At 46.3% G+C, this 17,519-nt stretch overlaps 2 protein-coding genes and 1 non-coding gene across 3 annotated transcripts; 1 reads left to right on the top strand and 2 right to left on the bottom strand.

The window, feature by feature from the left end:
- Positions 1–3,174: 3,174 nt before the first annotated feature.
- Positions 3,175–9,003, bottom strand: rpl18a (ribosomal protein L18a). The gene is made up of 5 exons (XM_032588925.1): positions 8,902–9,003; positions 6,958–7,137; positions 4,846–4,975; positions 3,466–3,575; positions 3,175–3,362 (listed from the first exon to the last, which is right to left on the bottom strand). Exons 1-5 carry the CDS (start codon positions 8,917–8,919, stop codon positions 3,270–3,272), a joined length of 531 nt encoding a protein of 176 aa, XP_032444816.1. The 5' UTR covers positions 8,920–9,003; the 3' UTR covers positions 3,175–3,269.
- LOC116737186 (small nucleolar RNA SNORA68) lies at positions 7,205–7,335 on the bottom strand. Its single transcript, XR_004342746.1, has one exon. It is a non-coding gene; the product is annotated as a small nucleolar RNA SNORA68 (small nucleolar RNA).
- An 830-nt stretch (positions 9,004–9,833) lies between the features above and the next one.
- xpot (exportin, tRNA (nuclear export receptor for tRNAs)) lies at positions 9,834–16,922 on the top strand. The gene is made up of 25 exons (XM_032588903.1): positions 9,834–9,964; positions 11,288–11,441; positions 11,530–11,612; positions 11,725–11,781; positions 11,855–11,924; positions 11,998–12,216; positions 12,287–12,471; positions 12,552–12,720; positions 12,893–13,129; positions 13,199–13,237; positions 13,315–13,377; positions 13,457–13,581; positions 13,653–13,797; positions 13,922–14,041; positions 14,112–14,206; positions 14,305–14,374; positions 14,459–14,697; positions 14,782–15,067; positions 15,133–15,322; positions 15,454–15,570; positions 15,654–15,769; positions 15,845–15,892; positions 15,962–16,033; positions 16,109–16,165; positions 16,232–16,922. The coding sequence occupies exons 2-25, from the start codon at positions 11,355–11,357 to the stop codon at positions 16,256–16,258; spliced, it is 2,916 nt and encodes a 971-aa protein (XP_032444794.1). The 5' UTR covers positions 9,834–9,964; positions 11,288–11,354; the 3' UTR covers positions 16,259–16,922.
- The last annotated feature ends 597 nt before the right edge of the window (positions 16,923–17,519 follow it).

The following is a 17,519-nucleotide window of genomic DNA, read 5'->3' as shown; positions in this document are numbered from 1 at the left end:
CAGTGGTTCCCAAAGTGTGGGGCGCACCCCCTAGGAGGGGCGCAGGATGACTGAAAAAACCCCAAGAAACAGTTACACAAAAGTGTTTCACTGTAAAGATGGTTTGTAGTTTTGTTGCAACCTGCAAGTGTGAAATAAACTTCAGTGGAGTTTGAAAACAAAATGTGTGTTTAGGTTTATGTCTGGTTGAACGATTCATTTAAATTTTAACTTTCAGACAATCAGCAGCTGGTGGTTCTGTCTTCACTGACCTGAGTTGTGGTTCTGGTTCTGCGAGGCCCGCTGTCGGGGGGGATGGGGGTGGGGTGGGGTGGGGGGGTTGGGGGGGGTTGGGGGTTCTGGGTGTGGGTGGACCCGCTCCGGTTCCTCTGTCAGGGCGTGGAGCTCGGCGCTGAAAGCTCCTCTTCCTTGTTTTGATTGTGAGCAGAGAAAGTTCAACTCTGCCTGGATCTGAGGCACGTCTGCAGGAAACGCCCAGACACGGCCTGAAGGTGGCGCCGCAGCGCAGAGCTCAGCAGTACCGTCGGTTCTGACCGGGTCTCACCGGGTCAGAACAGCAAACTACAACCAGACCGTCATCTGCAGCCAACAACCCCTGGAAAATGCTCGAAATTAATCATTTGGTCCAATGAGGAAAGAAACAGGAGTTAACAAGCTTCATGACCTTAATGACCCTAACGAGCTTCATGACCTTAACGACCCTAACGAGCTGCATGACCTTAAACGGAACCAGAACCAGCTCAGACCAACTGGATCTTCCTCCTGCCGAATGCAGAGACGCATTCGGCGTCTCCCCTGGGAGAACAGAGTCTCCTCTGTTGAGGCTCCGCTGCCTCATTGGCGGCTGCTGACAGCCGATGTCATCAGAATCGGATTTGTGGGCCCGGTTATCACCGGGTCATGCTGGCTGGTTCTGGGAGCGGCCCGGCTTCAAACGGACCGGTTCCTTAGAGCTCTGCTGTGACTGATGGCAACCTTTATGAAACTCAATCAACATCAGATCACCATGCTCTCAGGGGCCGCTCGGCCGCAGTACCGCGCTGCGGCCACCAGGGGCCACTGTTTCCCCTCGAGGCTTCGATGTTGGGATGTTTGGTTCGGATTCTTCTGGGAACGTTTAGGTTCTGGTTAGTTTGAGCAATTTGATGTAACTGAAACAGCGCCCTCTGCTGGCCACACCTAACATCTTGTAAGTTACTTTCGGATAGTTTTTTTGTCTCTTCAGTAAATTATGAATTTATTCACATAATGCCCATTAACGCTGAGTCTACGGTGCCTCATCGGTGCCAAAACTCGTCACATAGCCGAGTTGGAGAGCAGGTGTGAGGTTGGCTAATCAGTTAGCGACCTAAAGCTTGCAAACTACACATTTATCTTGAAGCTAAATATTTAATTAGCAAACCAAATATTTAGCTTCAAACTAAATATTTCGATTGGAGCTAAATATTTAGTTTTTTTGCTCCAAAATATCTGGAGCAAAACTTTCTAACTAAATATTTAGTTAGCAAGTTAAGGCTGGTTGCTTTACAAACGATTCCCCACAGATCTGCGTCCGACTCGACGTTCCCATAAAACAACGGGAGAACCTCTGATCCTCACAGTCAGTAACGGCATAGTCCAATCATCTGTTCTGGCTGAACTGAAGCGGGTCGGACTCACGGTAGCCGTTAGAATCTGTTATTTTCAGGGTTTTGCAGTAATTCGTCTCTCTGCAGGGGGGCTCTCAGGCCAACAAGCTGCTGATTCTGTCTGGATCTGATTCTGTTCACATACTGAAACGCTCCTGATCCAAATCAGTCCACAGAACCGGACCAGTCCAGTCCGTCAGTCTGACTGGACCTGATGGAGAAACTCCATTTCACCTTATTCTGTTGGTTAAAAACTCCTGCTGATGTTGTAATTAGGCTAATTAAAACGTTTTTATATTTTATTTTATATTAATATACATTTGATGTTCCTCTGTTGACTAGAACCAGTAACTAGTTACATTTACTCAATTACATTTACTTGAGTAACCTTTTTGAAAATGCTTACTTTTATAAGCATTTTTACTAAGCTGCACTTTTTACTTGTACTTGAGTAATTTTATGAAGTATTTCTACTCTGAGTAAAATTTCTGGATTTTCTACCCACTGAATGAGAAACAATAACATTTTTAACCAAAAATTAAAATTTTTTTAATTGAAGAACTGTTTTGGAAAAATGTCCTTTTGCCTGATTTTGTTAAATATTAAATGATTGATAATTTGATCACTTAGTACTCCAGTAAACTTTTTACCAAATATTTTTTTACTCGAGAAACTTCTTGGACGGATACTTTTTACTTTTACTTGAGTAAAACATGTTGAAGTAGTTTTAATCTCTTAATTTTTGGTTTTCTGTCCAGCTCCCACTGCTCTACCGTTATGCCTTACAGACCAGCGCCTCCATGTGGACAGATGACGGAACTGCAGCAGCCTCATTTCCACAGGGATGGTTTTAGATGTGATCTTTGTGTTTTTATTTTAATGATTAATATTCTGAATTAGTATCAATTAATTAATCAGAATGAATCAATTGAAATAAACTAATTTAGAAACTAATTAATCATTAACTGAAGCATAGAAACTTAAAAAGGACATTTGCTGAAACAGCAGAAATTAGAAGAAATCTGTAAAAAAGATAAACTCATTTAAATCTACCAGAAGTTTTAACCAGCTTCAAATTATTAGAGAAAATCTTTTACATTCCTTTATTTCAATTTTCTGATGTATTTAAGTCTGTATGTACAGAATATTAATTAAATGAAAAATCAGCAGAATAATTGATTATTAAAATAACCGATAGCAGCAGTGACAGCGAATTGGACCAAAATATTTATCAGGATATTTGGTGGAATTATTGGGATAAAAGTGACAATATTTATTATTTTTTAGATAAGTATGTGGATCAGTGATAACATCAAATAAACTGCTCTTGATAAAAACTCAAAATTATCTTTAGAAACCAGCGACTAAAATACATTTAACCATATTTTCTAATTTATTGACACTCATTGAATAAACAGTGGGAGAAATGATGAAAATAAACCAGATGGTTTTTTTTTAACTTATCGGTAAAAAAGTTATCGTAACAATAAGTCAAAATTCTTCTGAAATTTATCAGGATAAATGTAATAATGGCTGCAGCCTCACATTAATCTGTCTGATATTTAATAATTACTCAGCTGCAGTAAAAACAGAGTCGGGTTTTTCTCCAGATTTCTTTATTCTCTGTATTTCTGCGTCTCCTCAGTAGAAGGTGTTGGGTCTCTTGGTGGTGAAGCGCGGCTTGTGCTGCCGGCGCAGAACCCGGTGGGGCAGCGGGAACCGGATCTTGGAGTCCTGGAACCAGAACCGTTCGGTTAGAACACATCAAGAACCAGAAAGGCTCAGTAGCCGGTTTCAGAACCGCCCAGGTCGGGTCGGTTTGGGTCGGGTCACTCACGTGGAACTGCTTGATGGCGGGCCGGCGGCACTTGTTGGCAGCGATGACCTGGACCTTCATGATCTGGATGGAGTGAGCGCGCGCACGGTGGCGGGCTCCCATGTCCCGGTCTGCAAACAAGAGGAAACTGGTCAGAACCGTCGGGTCCAGTCGGGTCAGAACCATGTCAATCCTAGGATTTCTCTTATTTAATATTTATAAGCTCCCCCTGACCCGGGTTATAACAGAAAATAAGATCAGTTACCATGACGACGCAGGTGATAACAACTCTACATTATGATGTCATCAGGAGACCTTTGACCCCATCCAATCACTGAACAGATGCTGAAAACAGAAATGTGTGGACGGGCCAAAACTTTCTGAACAGAAACTGAAGTTATTAAAGAGAAACGATCTAGAGTTATTGATCTAGAGCTATAGATGTAGAGTCGGCACAGGTTCAGTTCTTCCATCTGGAAACTAGAGATCAGACTGACCTCTGACCCTTGGGTTCCAAAGTGGGCCTTCTCCCAGCTGCAGAACATTTCCAGGACCAGAGGACTAAAGTCTCAGATCAGAGAAACTCATCCAGGCTTTAGTTTCTCTTTAGTGGCTTTGATTCCTGCAGCAGCGTCTTCACAGGTCTGATGGACAACCCAACGGTCCAGAACGCTGCTGCTGGAGTTCTGACTAGAACCAGGAGGATAGAGACACCACCCAGTTCTGCACCACCTGGTTCTACATCATCTAGTTCTGCACCACCCAGTAGTTTAAAAATCACTGAACAGAATAAAGATCTGCTGCTGGGTCAACCTGCTGGTTCTGCTCTGCATCAGAACCAGAACCAAACAGAGAAGCAGAATTTAGCTTCTATGACCACAGATCTGGAACAAACTTCCAGAAAACTGAAAAACGGCAAAAAAAACCCCAAAACTGAGTTCCTTTAAATCCAGCTGGTTAGAGTTGCTATGGAAACATCATCAATGAAACACTGATTAATATCTGATCAAACTCATCAAAATATAACGTTTGATCAGTTGACTGTGACATTTTCTGTAAAACTTTGTAATTTTATGATGTCAAGCAACTAGAACCACCTTACTGCTGAACCGTGTACACAAAGAAACTGATCGTCTCAGTGTGTGTGTCTGTGTGTGTCTCTGTGTTTCTCAGAGTCTCAGTGTGTGTGTCTGTGTGTGTCTCTGTGTTTCTCAGAGTCTCAGTGTGTGTGTGTGTGTCTGTGTGTGTCTCTGTGTTTCTCAGAGTCTCAGTGTGTGTCTCTGTGTGTGTGTGTGTCTCTGTGTTTCTCAGAGTCTCAGTGTGTGTGTCTGTGTGTGTGTGTGTCTCTGTGTTTCTCAGAGTCTCAGTGTGTGTGTGTGTGTGTGTGTGTGTGTGTCTCACAGCACTGGGTGACGGCTCCAGACGTGCTCAGGTCTCGGTACTCTCTGTACATGTTGTGCGTTCCGCTGCGGGAGTCGTAGCGCAGCCAGATCCCAAAGTTCTTCACCTTCAGAGGAGTCTTCTCATGGACCTGAACACATGGGTCAGAACCATCAGAACCAGAGCTGCAGCTTTCAGAACCAAACCAGTCAGCTCACAGGGCTAAACCAGGCCGGTGTTCTGTTTATCTGTGCTACCCGTAAATCCGTCCTACCTTGCGGTGATGACCTCATCGATGCTACGTCACAATCTGCTGACTCAGCAGATTTCTTATAAATACGTCCTATTTGTTTCATGCATTTTATTTCATTTAAGATTACGGTAAGTTTTATTTAATTTATTTCATATCTGGCTTCATTAAGCTGCTGTATTACTTCATGCTTTTACTTTACATGACAGCAGCTTATAAATATATTTATAAATGTCTTTAGTTTGTCGTCTGCAATGTTGTTACTGTAAACAAGTTATTATTTGGCGGTTAATCAGGACAAAATACGTTGTTTTGTGGGCTTTTTTGTCCCTATATTTTAAAATACTTTAGATTAATTACACTTTTTTTATTATTAAACTTTTCTAAATAGATGGTAGCGATGCTATGTGACATTGAAGCTGTAATAGCCGTGTAATATTAGTGTATATTAATCATATCTCATCATTCCAGTGACACATCGTGGTTCTGCTGATAACAGATGCTATGAAATCAATTAATGTAGAAAAAAGAGTTACAGTGATCTGTGTTTAATTTAGTCCAATAAAAACGTGTTTCTCTGTCTGATACCGTTTTATTCTTACTAACGCCTCAGTATTTAAAATATTTTTTAACAGGTAGGATATTGTAATAAAAGGATTAGTGCATACAGCTACAGCTTTTCATTTTAAACGGGTAGGATATTCAGATGAAGGAAGTGATCTTCTTGTGGTTTCGTCATGATATAAATTGTTCCAATGCTAAGCTAACCATAACTTCTAAGCTTCTACTTCAGTCACTCAAATATTGTTATCCAATATATTTAACATTAACAAGCCGCTATAGTTTGTAAACATGACGGTAGCAGTTTTAGACGAGTAGCACCAACAGACAGACTTAGCCATCTATCCGTGTTACGGTAGGAAAATCTGATGAGGTAGCACTGATAGTCAGAACACCGGGTCTGAGCTGTGGCTCCCCCTGCAGGAAGCAGCTGAAACATCCTGATGTTTCAGATTGGTCCAGTTACCGGGCCTGGAACCAGAACAGAACCAGACTGAAGCTTTCCGTTTCACCTGACTGTAGAAAAATGTAGTTGAACTTTCTCTGATAAAACTTCTTACTGTCTCAGTTTCAGGTTTTTATGTTCAGGAAATAGTTTTGTTTATCCAGAAATGGAAACTATAAAATAATTCATGGATTATTTCATCCAGACGTTGAAAATCTGTTTCTAACTTTTACAGCTTTGGAAATAAAGTCAATACAGTGAACTCCAGTCAGTTCCAGTTCATTATTATATAAAATAAATATCTGGTCCAACAGTAAACTCAACATTAAGGCTTTTAATTAGGACTGTCAACACAATTTGCTGAATGATTAATTTCCTCAGTGATTAATTATAATATTGTTGCTTTGAGACCATTTTCAAGTAATATATTGATAATGACATAATACCAGTTTGTCCCTCAAAGACCAATTCTGATATAAAGAACATTAAAAACCAGAAAATATTTTATGTTTCCAAAATACAGAAAAAAACACAAAAACAATAGAAACAATTATAACGTCTGTAAACAAATTTCCCTTAAAAAATTATTAATCAGAATAAAAATTATTGAGTTAATTTAATTTATTGTGTTATTAATTGACTTACTGGTTATTGTGACACTTAAGTTGAATTTCACTTAATTACCAAACTCTGCAGTTTATGAATAAAGAACTTTTAATTATTTAAACAGAAATCAAGAATTTTACAAACCTTGAAAACCTGATTTAAATTCAAACAAAACCATCAGAACCAGTCAGAGTGGAACCAGACAGACCGGACCCTCCCCGGTTCCCTTCTGACCAGGATCGGACCCCCCCCTCGGTTCCGGTCCACTCACCAGGCCGCAGTAGACGATCTCTCCAGACGCCTTCTTCATCTTCCTCAGCTGGGACACGAAGTACCAGAAGCGGGACTTGGCCACCACGTGGTTCGGGGCGAAGATCCTCATGCGGTACAGCGGCGGGGCCGGGTTCTTGGTCGAGGGCAGCAGGCGCCCGATGACCTTATACTCCCGAAGCTGCGGGCGGAACCAGACGGGATCAGAAACAGAACCTCCCAGACAGGACCAGTCGGGTCAAAGGTCAAAGTGTCGGACCAAGAATTCACTTTCAAAGACACCAGAGTCAGAGAAAGGCGACAAGGTTCTGGTTCTGTTTGCACGCCTGACAAAGTCCCGCCAATGGAGGACGGCGGGACCTTTGGGTTAGGCTGCAGGACCAAATCGGATGTTTGGGTCAGAACCTGACGGACCGGGACACAAACAGAACATCTCACTGATTCTTTGACTTTAAAAGGTTTAAACCGGAGATTTCTGAGACTGAAGCCAAAATCTGCATCATTTCCTGAAAAACTGATTTAATTCAGTAAAGAAACAGAAACAACAAAACTGATTCACCTGAAGGAGATTTAATGTTTACCAACAAATAAACCAGAAATTCACTGATTAGATTCTCTAACTCTGAGTGCAGCATCTTCTCCGCTGGTTAGCACCTCAAACACCTGAACTTTGACCCCTAGAGGTCTCCTCAGATTTGCTGGAACACTGACTGCTTCTGGAGATCTTGGATGATTTGAGTTAGTTTTAATTTTCCTTTAGGACACAGGTGTCAAACTCCGGTCCTTAAGGGCCACTGGCCTGCAGGTTTTAGATGAGCCACAGGTACAAAACCCTGGAATGAAATGTTTTAATCACCTCCTCTTTGTGTAGCTCAGTTCTCCAGAACCTTGATGACCAAATTATTCTATTCAGCTACTGCAGCAGAGGAACATCTAAAAGTTGCAGGACAGCGGCCCTCCAGGACTTGAGTTTGACTGCTTTAGGATAAATAAAGTATTTTGGAAATGAATTTTTAGGATTGTACTGCATTTGAAAAGAAACCAGTAAGTTACCTTTCTTTTTTTTTTGTAAATAGCCAGAGTGCCTCTTCAGCCAACTTTAATGGTAAAATGTGTTTTACTTTAATTATCCTCACTTTTGGACTCAACAGAATGACTATAATTAAAAATTTAACCAACATAAGTTGAACCTTTCATGGAAACATAGGCTGGTAATAAATTTATCAACCCACAGAGTATCTGAGTGATTATTTTACTGTTCTTCACTCGCCATCAAGCCTATTGTTGGTTAATTTGAGCCGAACCGACCGTGACCTCCTCAACTAGCATCTGCTGGGTTCATGTTCCCCTCAGTGTTTCTGCATCTCGCCGGAACCGAACCAAGCCTTAAAACTGGAGATTTTTAAAAGGAGTTCTGCTGGGGATGCTAAACGTTTTCAAAGCGATCCGCTCGGTTCCTGGTATTGCAGTTCCAGAACATATATGGTCTTTTTAAAGCAGGAGCAAAAGTTTTAGCACTAATCTGCACTGATATAAACTATAATCCAGGAGCTGAAACCCGCGATACACAACTCGCTAAACTGGATCATGCCGGCGGGTTTCTGCTTTAGTTACACACCTGAAAAATTCTAGCTTTGGTTGTGGACCAGGGCCAAGACCTGATCCAAACATTACTAGCCAAACAAATCCAAATTGTGTGTTCATTTTAAACTTTAAGCCAGAAAGCGTCTCAGTTTATCTCTTAGCTGCTTTCCGTCCACATGGTGCCGCGGCAGCCATGTTGGAGCGGCAGCGGCGTGAAAAAAACGTTAATATTTCCCTTCTAAAGTTGATATTTGGCACAAATTCGCACAAGAACCGAACTAACATTACATCAGACTGCTATATGAGCCATTCTTAACCGTGTAAAATGCGCTAAAACTGCTAAAATGAAGGACACGCTTACTGTTCCGGACGCCTTCATGGTGTCTGTCGCTCAACGCCACAGTGAAAGAGGAGGTAGCAAGGCGGATACTGCGCATGTCAAGTGGAAGGAAGTAATGAATCTACCCAGATACAGTTTACGACTCACACTGTGATAGGCTGAACTAATAATTACACGTTTACAGTGTACATGTAATTGTCATTGGCTGAACCACGGACACGTGAATAGTTCGCCGTCTTAGCTTAAAAAATATATATATATTAATAATACGAGTAATAAATATAAAATTACACACATATGTCATTTTATATGTACGACTAATATTTTTAGAATTATGTTTTAATAATAATGATAAAATAATTCTGGTTCTGGACGGTAACCGCCTACTAGATTACAATCGAAACCCCCCAAAATTTATATTTTCAGGTAACGTTTTTTTTTTTTTTTTTTTGTAGTTGAACTTCTCAGTTTTATTTATTTTAGCTCAGCCCACAGTTTTTTTAACTTTGTCTAGTCAAAGTAAGCACAAACAAATGTGGCAATTACAATAGTGTCACTCTATAGAATGCATAGCAGAGGCAGACTTAGAAATGGGAACACAACAGCAAAATTGATATAAAAAATAAACTACAACAATGGGATTAATATCTTAGGATTAACATGCATTAGTGGGCAATTTCATTAATATTTCAGTCATGTATTCATATGTTTCAATACACTTCAGAGATTTCAAATATAACTGGAATTCAAATAAATAAATAAAAATAACTGGGGACGACCTTAGCACTTTGTTTATGAATAAAGAATTGTGTCAGACAAAATTACCAAAGAGTTCTATTTTGGGGTATTTTCAGTTAAAGTTTCATGAATGTATTTGTATGTCTTTGGCTCAGTGCGCCCCCAAGAGGCCACAGTGAATATTACCCCCCTCCCTGGCCCTCCTGACCCGGATATAAACCCGCGGCGGACATGCTGGCTGCGCCGTGTGATTCCTGACGACATGCGGACGGTTCTGGAGGGTCCCCAGTGATTCTGTGATAGCCCAGCGGGACAGAGAGCCGCGGAGGAGTCAGCCTTCAGTACGGTGAGTAGATCGGTTTCTCCGGGGAGACAATGAAGGGCTGGAGGGCGGAATGATCGCTTTGTGGGATGTTAGTAACCGACTGCAGCTAACGGAACCGGGCCGAGACACACAGAACTAAATAACACTTAGAAACTCCTGTGTCTGTCGGTTGGTACTGGCTCTGCTTGAACTCCGGGCTGGTTTGAGCCCATCTGACCGCCTCTGGTTCCTATAGCAGCAGGTAAACCAGCTAGCCGCAGTCAGCTCGCTGTGTTTGGGCAAAAGTTTTAGCTTTCAGCGGTGATTCTGCGGCCTGAGAGGCTGATGGGGTGTTGATCCAGAGAGGGGACCTTGATCCAGCTGTCCGGCTCTGGTTGAACATGGAGGCCGATGTTTTCTCTGTTTACTGACGGCAAGCCCGTCAGTAAATGCCATGCTGCAGGTGTTGGCACCGTGTTGCATCATGTTGCTGTTAAAGCGATCCGTCTGTCCTGCCCGTCATCCAGAAACACGATCCGAACCGAACATCGACTGTCAGTAACTTCTGATCATATCCATAGTACCAACTACCGCGAACCGTCCAGAACCGGCGGTTAGAATCAGTGCAACAGTCCGCCTAAAGACCACAGAGTCCGGGATAAACAAAGTACCGGAGGCCGCTGACCCACCGGACACTTAGTACTAACTGCAAACTGTCATTAACTACCAATACAGACTAGTAACTGTCATTAACTACCAATACAGACTAGTAACTGTCATTAACTACCAATACAAGCTAATAACTGTCATTAACTACCAATACAGGCTAGTAACTGTCATTAACTACCAGTAGAGACCCATAACTGTGAGCTAACCACTTAGTAACCTGTGCATGGGTTAAATGGTCTAAGAACTAGTTAACCTTTTAGTGTTTTTCACTAAATATCCAAGATGTTTAATGGCCAGCTACTAACTATCCACTAACTTATTATATACAAAGAATGTTAATAATCTAAGTAATGTTTAATAGCATGTCACTAACTACCCATCATGTAGCCTAAATACAGCTTTAACTAGTGGTGGTAACCAATACCAGGTTATTTCCGCGCCACTCGGTAACCATAGTAACCGGCACCAGGTTACTGTGGTGTGACAGCTGACCTGAGCGGTACAGTTGTTTGCTTCAGTAAACTAATAATAGTTCAATCAGGAAGTTGGACTTCAGTTCTGGTTCTGATGAGTCGAGTCCAGCAGTCACCAGAACTTAAACCCCATAATTCATTCAGACGGGCCCAGAAATGGGCCCAGAACCCAGGACTTGTGCTGACCGCTTGGGGACGTGGTTAACTCCTGGTTCTCCTGCAGATGTTCCACAGCTGTTCCGCTGCAGCACCGAGGAACCGAGCCCACCGCGAGGAGAGTTAACCCCTGCATGGCCTGCCAGTCTGTCTCTGCAGTCATGGACGAGCAGGCACTGCTGGGGCTCAACCCCAACGCTGACGCCCCCTACAGGCAGAGGGTGAGACTGCTCAACGGGCCGCTTTCTGTCCGCACAGACAGGGGGCGCTGTTCGCCCGCAGGGTAAAGCTTACTGTGTGTCTCTGCAGGCTTTGGCTTACTTTGAGCAGCTGAAGGAGTCTCAGGACGCCTGGGAGGTCTGCGCCGACGCGCTGGCTAAAGGCATCTACAGGTGAGTGTCTGCTGAGAGCGCAGCACAGGATTCAATACTTCAACTAAATTTCTGTTGCTCATTAAGGAAAGATTTACTGACACACACACCTGCTCACGGTTTTTCTCTGCAGCGACGTCCACGTCAAGTTCTTCTGCTTCCAAGTCCTGGAGCACCAGATCAAGTTCAGGTGAGGAGCAGCAGGTGTTCCTGGTGGGCTGTGGGCTCTGCAGGTCTTCTGACTCGTGTTGCTGTTGTTGTAGACATGCAGGTCTGAGCGCAGCTCAGCAGCAGCTCATCAGAGAGACGCTGATGAAGTGGCTGCAGACCCAGGTACCGTCACCTTTACCTAGGCTCCGTCAGAACCTGAGACATTCCTCCTGATCATGTTCTCCTCGCTCTGCAGCTGATGAATGCTCAGCCGGAGAAGGCCTTCATCAGGAACAAGGCGGCCCAGGTGTTCGCCCTCACCTTCGTCATGGAGTACCTCACTCTGTGGCCCAAGTTCTTTTTTGATATCCTGAACCTGGTGGGTCTGAACCCACACGGTGTCGACATCTACCTGCGGACGCTGATGGCCATCGACGCCGAGGTCGTGGACCGAGACATCGTGCACACGCCTGAGGTGAGCATGCGTGAACAGGTAGGAGGCTCTGGTTCTGGTCCACACTCTGACCCGGCACCGTGTTCTGCAGGAAACCCGCAGGAATACGTTGATCAAAGACTCCATGAGGGAGCAGTGCATCCCCAGCCTAGTGGAATCCTGGTTCCAGATCCTGACGGCGTACCAGCAGACCCACCCGGAGCTCACCTGTCAGTGTCTGGAGGTGGTGGGCGCCTACGTGTCCTGGATCGACCTCAACCTCATCGCCAACGACCGGTCAGCGAACGCACCAATCAGCTGACCCGCTCGAGGAGATTCTGGATGGTTCTGTGGGTCATCGGTTCGTCTTGTTCCAGGTTTGTGAACCTGCTGCTGAGTCAGATGTCCATGGAGGACCTGAGAGAAGAGGCCTGCGACTGCCTGTTTGAAATCGTCAACAAGGGGATGGACCCGGTGGATAAAACCAAGCTGGTGGAATCGCTGTGCCAGGTTCTGCAGTCGGCCGGGTTCTTCAACATCGAGCAGGTAGGAATCGTCCTCACAGCACCAACACAGAACCTCCTGGTTGAAGACAGGAATCTCCTGACATTGAGGGTGTAGGACCAGAACTTTGTTGTTTAGGCTCCAGGACCAGAACCTTATGGTTTAAGACCAGACTCTTCTGGTTCAGGTCCAATGATTTCCTCTGGTCCCTCAGGAGGAAGATGTGGACTTCCTGGCCAAGTTCTCCCGGCTGGTGAACGGGATGGGCCAGAGTTTGGTCCTGAGCTGGTCCAAGTTGGTGAAGTCCGGGAACGTGAAGGAGGCGACGGAGACGCTTCATGCGGTGGAGGCCAAGGTGCCGCTGCTGCTGCAGTTGCTGGTGCATGAAGACGACGACATCTCGACCAACATGGTGGGCTTCTGCTACGACTACCTGCACGTGCTCAAACAGGTGAGTTCCCCAGAGGAGGTGGGTCTGGATCCTTCTGCAGCAGGTTCTGACTCCGTTCTCTCTCTGCAGCTTCCTCAGTTGACGGAGCAGCAGAAGGCAAACATCGAGGTGAGTCACGATGGTTGAAGCTGGAGATGTTGGGGCTTTCAGCTACTGGTTGGTGTTAAAGCTCTGAGTGTCTGCAGGCCGTCATGCTGGCTGTGATGAAGAAGCTGACCTACGATGATGAGTACAACTTTGAGAACGAGGTGGGTGGTGTTCCTGCGTGGAGTTGGGGATGATGATGGTGGTGGAGTTGGGGATGATGATGAGGATGATGTGTTCCAGGGTGAAGATGAGGCCATGTTCGTAGAGTACAGGAAGCAGCTGAAGATGCTGCTGGACCGCCTGGCTCAGGTTTCTCCGGAGCTGCTGCTGGAAGCCGTGCGCCGGGTCTTCACCAGCACCATGCAGTGAGTACATGCGATGATGACGACGGCTCTGGTGCCGGTCTAGGTTCTGACCCAGTTCTGTGTACCATCAGGAGGTGGCAGACGGCGCCGTTCATGGAGGTGGAGGTGGCCATCCGGCTGCTCTACATGCTGGGCGAGGCGCTGCCGGCGTCTCATGGCGCTCACTTCTCCGGCGACTCGGCGAAGACGAGCGCGCTGCAGGACATGATGAGGACGGTGAGTCACATGACCCGACATCTGGAACGGATCAGAACCAGAACATCTACCGGGCAGGTTTCAGGAGGAGTGGTTCAGAACCAGAATCTCCTGCCGTCCCTCACTGCTCCCTGTCTCTCCTCAGCTGGTTTCCTGCGGCGTCAGCGGCTACCAGCACTCCTCCGTGTCTCTGGAGTTTTTTGAAACGGTTGTCAGATATGATAAATTCTTCATTGTGGAACCGCAGCACATTCCCAATGTTCTGGTGAGTCCGGCTCCCAGAGAACGGTTCTGATGATCTGAACTGCATTTTGATGTGGAAGTGTCTGTCTCAGATGGCGTTCCTGGACCAGAGAGGACTGAGACACAGTAGCCCCAAGGTCCGGAGCAGAGTGGCCTACCTGTTCTCCAGGTTCATCAAGACTCTGCAGTGAGTTCTCGGTCTGAAACGGGTCGTAAACGGGCCTGTCTCTGGGTCAGGACTGGGGCTCCACTCCCTGCTCTGACCACACGTCTATTTCTGTCCAGTAAACACATGACGGCGTTCATCGAGGACATTCTGACCCGGATCCAGGACCTGCTGGAGCTCGCTCCTCCTGTAAGCAGAGATACAGCTGTTCTCCTCTGACTGCCTTAGCCCTTCACCCTGACTACTTTGACTCCCTGACTCCTCCTCCTGCAGGAGAACGGCTTCCTGGCGCTGCTGACCAGTGACGACCAGCTCTTCATGTTCGAGGCAGCCGGGGTTCTCATCGTGAGCGGCGAGAGTCCGGTGGAGCGGAAGCAGGTTCTGATGAGGAGTCTGCTGGCGCCGCTGACGGACGCCTTCCGCCTGCTCCTCGCCAAGCTGCTGCAGGAGAGCGTGGAGGAGCACCAGGCCGCGCTGGCCGACTGCCTGAGCCACGCCGTGGGATTCGCCAGGTCAGAGCCAGCATCTCTCCGGTTTAGGGAGGAAGCGGCGGGCTCCTTCGGACCCGCCTGACTCCTCTTCCTTCGTCTCTGCAGCCGGACCAGCAAGGCGTTCAGTAACAAGCAGACGGTGAAGCAGTGCGGCTGCACCGAGGTCTACAGGGACTGCCTGCATAGCTTCCTGCCGGCGCTGAGCTGCCCCGTCCAGCGGGGGGCGCTGCGCAGCGCCGTGCGCTCCTTTCTGCATCGCATGATCATCTGCCTGGAGGAGGAGGTGCTGCCCTTCATCCCGGCCGCCTCGGAGCACATGCTGAAGGACTGCGAGGCCAAAGACCTGCAGGAGTTCATCCCGCTCATCAGCCAGATCACAGCCAAGTTCAAGGTACATCCGGAACCAGAACCCTGCGGCTCCCCGCGGCGCCTCGCTGACTCCTCCTCTCCCTGCAGCGCCAGGTGTCACCCTTCCTGCAGCAGATCTTCATGCCGCTGGTCCTGGCCATCTTCGAGGTTCTGGGCCGACCCGCGGAGGAGAACGACCAGACGGCGGCGCTGGAGAAGCAGATGCTGCGGCGGAGCTACTTCGCCTTCATCCAGACGGTGGCCGGCAGCGGCATGAACGAGGTGCTGGCCAATCAGGGTGAGCGCAGAGGCCACGAGATCACAACCGGTTCTGTTTGGGCTCAGGAAGCTGGAGGCGACCTGAGCAGCAGAACATTTGGGCCGGCGGTCCAGATGTTGGTCATGTGACCCGTTTGGTTCTGGTTCCAGGAGCAGAAAACATTGAGCGGGTTCTGTTCACCATCATCCAGGGCGCCGTGGAGTTCCCGGACCCGATCGCCCAGAAGACCTGCTTCATCATCCTGACCCGGCTGGTGGAGCTGTGGGGTGCGTCTCCGCACCGTGACCTCGGTTCTAGTTCCGGTAAGCCTCTGGGACTAATCTGTGTGCGGTTCTGATCCGATCTGCAGGCGGGAAGGACGGGATGGTGGGCTTCCCTGACTTTACCTACAAACACATCGTCCCAGCCTGCTTCCTGGCGCCGCTCAAACCGACCTTTGACCTCTCTGACGCCCAGACGGTTCTGGTGAGTCTGGAACCGAACCCAGTCTGAACCCAGTCACTCGACCCGTTTGGTTCTGATGGTTCTGTTGCTCCTCAGACGCTGTCGGAGTGCGCTCTCACGCTGAAGATGATCCATCTGAAACGGGTAAAAACGGTTCTGTTCGTCCCGGTTCTGAGGTTCTTAACGGGTTCTAAGGTTCTGTTTGCTCCTCAGGGGTCAGAGTTCATCCAGTTCCTGCAGCATGAGTACCTGCCGTCCCTACAGGTGACTCCGGAGATCTCACAGGTAGGACAGAACCAGAGCCGTGGTTCTGCTCAGATTCTGGTGTTGGTTCTGATTGCCATCTTGGTTCTGATCCAGGAGTTGTGCCAGGTCCTCCAGCAGCCCGATGTCAAAGTCCTGAAGAACTACATGAAGGTAGGAGGCGTCCTGACCCGGTTCTGGTGCCGTTTTGCTTCCTGTGACGGTTCCGTCTGTCTGCAGGCGTTCTTCCAGAGAGCCAAGCTGTGATCCCGCCCGGACCGCCGCCTGGACTCTGCTGGAGGCTGGAGCTCAGAGCGCCGCTCTGACTGGACGACGAGCCGTCCCACAGAAACGGCTCCGAGGTTCTGGACTCGGATCGGAACCTGGGCAGAGCAGAACCCACTCCTCACCTCTGGAACCCGAAGTGGGAACGTTCCCGTGATCCGCTTGTTTTCGGTTTGCAGTGAAACATTTCAGTCTTCTGTCCGTCAGAACCAACGCCACCGGCTGCTCAACCAGGTTCTGGTTCTGGACGGTTTCTGATCCAACATAGGATCCGAGTGTAAATAAAAAAGATGTTAAAACTGTAAATAAAGATGCTAGCTTTAGTTTTTTTAAGAATTTGTCACATCTGGGAGCCTTGTACGGAAGCCCATCAATGCCAAGATAAAGATCCAGTTTATGAGGTAAAGAAAAAAAACTGGTGGCTGAACGTGACCTGATTTATTCTGGAAATGTTTACATAAAAATATTTTCTGTTACTAATTTAGATTTCAGTTAAACGCTAATAATCGGTTGAACTGCCAGGAGTTTTCATTTCTGATCTGTTTATTTATCATGTTTCTGTTTTGGTCTCATTGTCATTGCAGAATGTGTGACTCAGTAAATTTCCTGCAGATCTTATTTCATCATAAAAGCAGTTTTAAAAATATCTTTTTGTTTTTCTTCTACAATCTTTAAATATTTAAAACATCTGATTTAGTCTAAAATATTTTAACAGGAGTACAACTGATTTAAAAAGAAAATAACTTTTTAGATGTTTAAAACATCTCTATTTTATTACGCCACTGACTTTCCAAGCAGTTAAACTCCTCAGCCAATCATCTGGACAGAAGCTGGAAGCCTCTGCTCTGTCTTGTGCCCTCTAGTGGTGGTTTGACGCAATGACATCTTCATGTTTGGCTGTAGAAAACCCAAAACCTGCATTCCTGATGAGTCCCATATTTCTGATAAAATACCTCAGAGCAGAAAGTATTTCATGTAACTTGATCAAACCATCAGGAAAGGGAATATTCTGGGAGAAACATTGAATCAAAATAAGACATTCAGAGTTGGACAGGAAACCTAAACCCGAACGGAGATCAGGCTCTGGATCAGTGTTACGCCTGGATGTTATGCAGAGTTTTCTGGTTAAAAATTTAATTCCCAGGCAGTTTTAGGTTGGGTTTAGGAAGAGACTGGTTTGAGATTAAGGTTGGGATTACATGAGGTAAAACTGGGATACATTTGAGATTAGGCTAAAACGAAG

The sequence above is a fragment of the Xiphophorus hellerii genome, chromosome 17, assembly GCF_003331165.1.
Source record: "Xiphophorus hellerii strain 12219 chromosome 17, Xiphophorus_hellerii-4.1, whole genome shotgun sequence".
Lineage (NCBI taxonomy): Eukaryota > Metazoa > Chordata > Actinopteri > Cyprinodontiformes > Poeciliidae > Xiphophorus > Xiphophorus hellerii.
This window is presented reverse-complemented; position numbering and strand designations above follow the sequence as displayed.